Source organism: Solanum dulcamara, chromosome 1 (assembly GCF_947179165.1).
Source record: "Solanum dulcamara chromosome 1, daSolDulc1.2, whole genome shotgun sequence".
Lineage (NCBI taxonomy): Eukaryota > Viridiplantae > Streptophyta > Magnoliopsida > Solanales > Solanaceae > Solanum > Solanum dulcamara.
Window position 1 is genome coordinate 17,804,837 of NC_077237.1, and position 6,954 is coordinate 17,811,790.

Sequence of the window (6,954 nt, forward strand, 5' to 3'; positions counted from 1 at the left end):
ATCCCATACGAGATAGAAGTTTCGTATACTTGTTCTTCTTCAATGTAGCTATGTCTGGTATGTAGCATAGTTGGAATAGGACTAGTGTAGGTTACTTTCCTTTTTCTCATGGAAGGGGAGAGTCTCCCTCATTTATGATTTCATAGTTGAATTGTACCGGGATGAGTCCTCTCACAGGTTTACTGCTTTCTAGTTATAGTTAGTCTCTCTTTTTTTTGTATCGGGGATGAGTTAGCCGACCTTAATAGGTTAGCCGACTTATGAACCACCATAGGATCGGAGGTAAGGTTTATGTCCCCCTCCTTGTATTTTATTTTGATTATTTATGTTAAGGCTTGGGGGTGTTGCTTAACCCCTGACTGTGCACGAGAGGTGGGAGCCTCGTGTAGGGTCTGTTCCCATAAAAAAAAAAAAAACTCTTTAAAACTCAAAAAAAATTCCAATACAAAAACTATTAAGATTTTAACACATTCAACTACACAAAATGATCAAATAATACTCGGAGACACTAATGAGAGGGGTAAAATGATAATTTCTCGAGAATACTTTCTTTATTGACAGAATACATAAAATTGCTATTTAATTTGGCTTCAACTAACATATATATCCTTCAAATTTGAGTGTGCACTAGGCACTTAAAGTTATATATAATTGAACAAGTAGACACACACGTCCAACGTGGCTTCCTACATGATATTTTGTGACATACATGGCTTCCTACATGTATTATACCACGTAGGACGTGCGTGTCTACTTGTTCAACTTTATTCAAATTTAAGGACTTATATGTCAGTTGAGGTTAAATTAAAGAACACTTTTATTTATTATGTCTTCTTTAATTATACACATTAAAGAAGGATGTATATATTTTATGTGATTAATTTATTTATATAATAAATATTTAAAAGCACGCACAACAACATTTTGACAATATAAATTAAATTTTTTAAAGAATTTTTTTATATATTTAATAATTTAAATATCTAAATAAAATATATTTGACATATTCAATACAAAATTAGATCTCCTGTCCCTTTTGATTAATGTTTTCTCCAAATATCTTGTTTTGCTAAAATAACCTCTACCTTTTTGTCTTTTTCATCAAATACCAAGTTCTAAATAGCTCTAGAATTCACCAATGTTTTTTCATTTTTCTGTAAATAATTCTTTTAAGAAAGAATTTCATTAATATTTAATATTTAAATCTTGAAATGGGTCTATTCTCATTAATTTTCACCATTTTGTTGTAACTATCTTCGTTCACCATTGATGGAATTTAAGTTAGCAAAAATGGTGGATGAAAATGGGGAAGAAGAAGGATTTTTTTTTAAAATGGACTAAATCAGGTCTTTCACGCGCGGTCAACGAGTGTATCACACTTACTATGCCATGTAAGCAAAAAATGTCAAAATGACACAGCGGGATTCGACATGAGGTGTCTAGAATGAACAAAGTCTAGTTAAGGTATCTAAGTGAAAGTTGGTGCCAATTTTAAGGGGCCACCGATGAATTTGGCCTTTATATAATAAATATTTGAAAGCACGCACAACAACATTTTGACAATATAAATTAAATTTTTTTAATAATTTTTTTATATATTTAATAAAAATATTTAATAATTTAAATATCTAAATAAAATATATTTGACATATTCAATACAAAATTAGATCTCCTATACGATTAAAACTTCTTATAAGTTTTTCTTTATTTCATCCCAATGAGAGTTCGATAAAACCGTTATTGAGTTTTTTTTTTTCTTTGTGTTACTAGAAGCCTTATCCATCAAAATTGATTAGTCAAAATGACAACGTTGTCAAATCTAAATGGAGATTCAAATATAAGACTGGACCTAACGTGATTATCACACAATAAATCAATTAATTGTACATCCTAAGTTCATTGAATATGACCTAAGGCACCTTTGTCGAACCTTCTTTGAATTTAGTCAAGGAAATCCAGTAAAAAACTATTCTGAGTGGTCAGACTAAGTTTTATTAATATATTATCTTTTTAATTTGGTTTTATTTGTCCTTAAATCTTCCCACATGTGTTCTATTTAATGTTCTACATGATAATTTACGTTTTACATGATATACAATGTGTATTATATTATGAAGAACGTGTGTATACTTATTCAGTTTTATTTAAATTTAAGTATCTATTTGTGTACACCAAAATTTGAAGGGCATATATATCAAAGTAAATCAAATTGAAAGGCATATATATCAGATTAAGTCAAATTAAATGACATACTTGTGTACTATGCTTATTTTATTTTAACATTTTATAGGTAAGTTAAACACTATATAGAAAATAACTCTCATTGAAAATATTTTCCAAATATCATTTTTCCTCGGACCTAACACTCTCAAATAGTAATAGGAAAAATGTCTGAGTTTACCTTCGTACAATCCTAAATTGTTGAATTTTATCTTTCTCTACATTTTTCGTCCCTCCATACCCTCGTTATTAGTAAATTATTTAGTGTTTTTCCCTATCATTTACATGTTCAAGTTCTTCGAGAAAAGATATTTATATTCATTTAAGGTTTAAAATTACCATCAGATTAGATCTCCATTAGCAATAAAAAAATGATTTTCCTCAGGAATGACATGAATATTGGATCAAAAATCAACCAATGAAAAATTATTTAATTTCTAGTATTTAGTTAATGAGTAGAATATATATATTAATATCATCCAAGTTCTTCAAGAATAAAAACCATATTTGACTAAGACTTACAATTATCCTCGATTGAAGTTCCATCAGTGACCAAGAAAAGAAAACCCTTTTTGGTGAGTGAGATAAGAATATGAGAGCAAAAATAAATGAAATATTATTCAATTTCCCAATAATACATAATAAACTTGACCATTTTCCATATAGTAACAAAAACACGTCTATGGGTGTTTTTGGTATGAATGAGAATATTTTTCATGAGAAATGCTTTCTTAGAATATGGTTATATAAGTTCTTACTTATTTTCTAGTGTTTAATAAATACATAAAAAAAATTATATTCATAACATTTATATGTAATCTATCAAAAAATTATAAAGATGAGTTGTCACGATCCGAGTCTACACCTTAGGTGTGACCAACACTCAAGATCACGAATGACCCTAAGCAGTGGTTAGATTGTCCTTGCTGGATGGGGCGAAGTGCTGGCCATTCAAGAACTCACATGTTCAGAAGATGTATGTTGCGGAGATGAGGATATTGAGATGGATGTGTGGACATACCAGAAGTGATAAGATTAGGAATGAGGTTATCCATGAGAAGATTGGAGTGACCTTTGTGGCAGATTGTCATGAAATTGAGATGGTTTGGGCATGTGAAGAGGAGGTGCGCAGACGCTCAAGTGAGAAGGTGCTAGTGACGGAATATTGGAGGTACGCGAAGGGGTAGAGATAGGCCAAAAATAATGGGGCAGGTGATTAGACAAGATATGACACAATTTCATATCACCGAGAACATGTCTCTAAATAAGAATGAGTTCCGATCGTGTATTAAAATAGAAGGTTAGTAGGAGTAGAGTGTTGCCTTGTCTTGTGAAGTTTTAGGCTTGTTAGTATATGTTGTAGTATTAGTTATTCCCTGTAGGTTTAGTCATATGTTGTTTATAGTATTTCGATTATTACACTATTCTGCTGTTGTTATTATTCTTTTTTGTAGACTTTACACTGTTTTTCTTATTAAATATTATGTTTTCTACATTATTTTCTCCTTCTTTTCTTTGATTTGATGCAATTGAATTGAGGGTCTTTCGGTAACATCATTTTTACCTTTCACGAGATAGTGAGAAGGTCTGCATGCACTACTTCAAAGGGCTTTGAGTAAATAACTTCTTTAATGAAAGTAGGAAAATAAATTTTATAAGTGTCATTCTAGGTTTATTATATTGTTCCATTCACCCTATGCCTTACCTAGTGAAATTTCCACTAGGTACATATGTTATTGTTTTTTGAGAGAAAATATTTCTAAAATTTTTGTCCATTGAATAAATAGAAAAACATTTTCCTTTAATACAAAACACACCCTACATGTTATTATTTTGTGATGGGCGTGAAAATTCCATAATTGAGAAAACAATTGGTCGAATTTGAAAGGTCAAAAAGAATAGGATATAGAGTCAAACATTTGGTGGTGGATCCCAAGTCCCCACATAAAGCAAAATCCCTATCCTATCATACTTATCAATAACAATAATATAAAAGTAGTAGAATTAGGAGAAATCTCTCACCTTTTTCTTGATTTCCTCTTTTCTTCTAAAAAAAAAAAAAACCACCCCTGGGGACTAGCCTATACCCTACTCTCTCTTTCAACATCCACGCCGCCTTCATGGAAATAAATTGAAGAAAATTCTTGTAACCCTTTCATTATAATTCATACTACATGATGATGATGGCGATGGCGATGGCGATGGCGATGGCGGGTGTGGTGATTCTTTAGCATTTGCTTTAATTCTTGAAGAAAGAAAAAGGAAGAAAAATGTGTGTGATTTTGGAAAAAGAGGGTGATGATGTGCTGTTGGTGCCACCCACAAATTTCTCTGCTGTTGAAGATAACTGCATTTACAGATCTGGATTACCCCAACCATCCAATTTCCTCTTTCTCCAATCCCTTAATCTTCGATCCATCATGTTAGTCTTTTGCAAATTTCCATCAAGATTTGTGTGTGGGTAGAAAAGGGTTAAAGATTTTTTGATTTGTTTTTGCAGATATTTGTGCCCTGAGCCTTATCCTGAAGAAAATTTGGAGTTTCTTCGAATTAACAATATCAAGCTTTTCCAGTTTGGAATTGATGGCACTAAGGTAATACGATGGATTTGATCTTCTCTTGGTTAAACAACAAAATGAAATTCACTTGAGGTTTCATTTTTATTTTTGGGTAAAGAAAAGAAATTTAGATTGTATTTATATATGGAATAAAGTTTTTTGTGTTTTCTCTCTCCTTATTTTGGTAATTTTGTGGGCATATTGTTATGTTGATACTATTAAAAACCAGGCTAAGAAATTTGTTCATGTCGATTTTCCAGTGGGACAAAACAAATTTTTGATATCCATTTTTGCATAAAGTATTTCTTGTAAAATGGAACCTTTTTCCATTCAGGAGCCATCAGCTATGTCAAGCACTGCTATAACAGAGGCTCTCAAAGTGATAACTGGTAAACAATCTGTCTGTTGTATTGTGTTTTAAGGGATATTAGAATCTTAGTACATGAATTCTTACTTTCTTTTTCCTTTTTTGCTCTTAGATGTCAGAAATCACCCTGTTCTCATCCACTGCAAGCGCGGAAAGGTACAATATCTTCTGGTGTCTATGCTTATGTTTCTAAGTATATACTTTATTGTGCGTATATTTCATTTTCATCCAGGAATTGAACCCAATTCCTATAGTTGGTGTACCTCTCACGTCTTCTTGTGATATATATGAAATCTCGTTGGTTCATTGTGTTGTCTCTCATGTTTAACTTATGAAATATATCGTCATCATAAATGGATTAACATGGACGAAAGAGTGAGGATTTGTATATCCTACCCAATTTGCTTGAGATTTAGGCGAAGCTGTTGTTGTTGTCTAGCTAATCATATATAAATTGAACATCCTTTCATTTCTTTTCCCAATGGTAACACACAGGCTTCATAACTGATCAAAATTCCCTTTTTATGGTTGTAACAAGTTTGTATTATTTTCCCTGCAGCACCGAACTGGTTGCCTCGTTGGATGCCTGAGGAAATTGCAGAGCTGGTGTATGTCTGCTGTGGTGGAGGAGTACAAGCATTTTGCTGGCACAAAGTGGAGAGAAACAGACCTCAAATTTCTCGAGAATTATGACGTTTCACGCATTAGGCATTGCCTTGAGAGCATTATCTACAGGTATTATGGCTCGAAGAAGAGGCGCTTGCAGTACATAGAAGAAAATCTGCAGAAGCCCCAGATGACTTCAGTTCTATAGAGGGATTATCCACCTTAATTTTTAGCCTGGATTGGATATTCCCATTGTTCTTTATTTCTCTTTAGTCATTATACACTGCTTCAGATTCATCTATACACCAATTTGTTTGTGGGATGCCTTTACTTTGCACTACTTCTGATGAAACCAGAAATATTCATTTCTGCGTAATTCTTTTTTTTTTCTTGCACATTGTTTATTTACCTTCATATTAGACAACTAAAATATTTTATTATAAGTTGAAGTTGTAGGGAATAATATTGGACGTAGGTGGAGCGATAGTTAGTGATGATTCATATAATTGACCAACTTGCCTAAGGTTGCAACTTGCGACATACAATAGTAGTAATAAGTTCAAAGTTTTAGGCTCATAGGTGATTTCTCAGAAATATGGAAGGTACAAAAGAAGATAGTCTTCCCCCTAAATTACTTTTGCTTCACTTGGTTTCTTTACTCTTTTCCAAGCCATACCATACAAACTTAATTTTGAAACCTTTTATTTACTCATTGTGACAAAAAAAGAAAAGGCAGATGTCTTGTGATCCACCAATTACCACCTAGTAAAATACAAAAATGTGGAGGGGGAGATGGCAAAGGAAAAGAAAATGAATGTGTACACATATATTTTTTTTATATACATAGTGGATCTAATTAATTCCATGTGCATCTGACCAAAAAGTTGCAAAGTTCACTGTTCTAATCATATGATGCATGAGAATATGCGACCTTTGCGGGTGCAGTATCGTAGAGTAGTTGTGTTTTTCTATAAACGAATGGAGCAAAGAAGAAAAACTTTCTTAGCTAAACAAATACGCAATTGTCGTAAAATCAAAGAACAATAAGATTAAAAAAATACAAGAAGAGAGCAATAGAAATAGGAAGAAAAGAGGAGAGTTTTCTTATTCTTCTAATTGTCTCATGTATTTATTTCCATATACAATGTAAGCTATTTATAAGTCTCAAGTAACTTGAAAAGCTAAGTTTACTCCAAATACTAG

The 6,954-nt window shown here is 32.1% G+C and overlaps 1 protein-coding gene across 1 annotated transcript; it reads left to right on the plus strand.

The window, feature by feature from the left end:
* The first annotated feature begins 4,132 nt into the window (after positions 1-4,132).
* Positions 4,133-6,091, plus strand: LOC129887486 (tyrosine-protein phosphatase DSP3-like). The gene is made up of 5 exons (XM_055962604.1): positions 4,133-4,642; positions 4,721-4,814; positions 5,113-5,167; positions 5,258-5,301; positions 5,705-6,091. Exons 1-5 carry the CDS (start codon positions 4,491-4,493, stop codon positions 5,957-5,959), a joined length of 600 nt encoding a protein of 199 aa, XP_055818579.1. The 5' UTR covers positions 4,133-4,490; the 3' UTR covers positions 5,960-6,091.
* Positions 6,092-6,954: the final 863 nt, after the last annotated feature.

Coding starts and splice junctions, on each gene's coding strand:
- LOC129887486 (XM_055962604.1), top strand. CDS start 4,491: ATGTGTGTGATTTTGGAAAAAGAGGGTGATGATGTGCTGTTGGTGCCA. Junction 4,815..5,112: donor TTGGAATTGATGGCACTAAG/GTAATACGATGG, acceptor TTTTCCATTCAG/GAGCCATCAGCTATGTCAAG. Junction 5,168..5,257: donor GGCTCTCAAAGTGATAACTG/GTAAACAATCTG, acceptor TTTTGCTCTTAG/ATGTCAGAAATCACCCTGTT.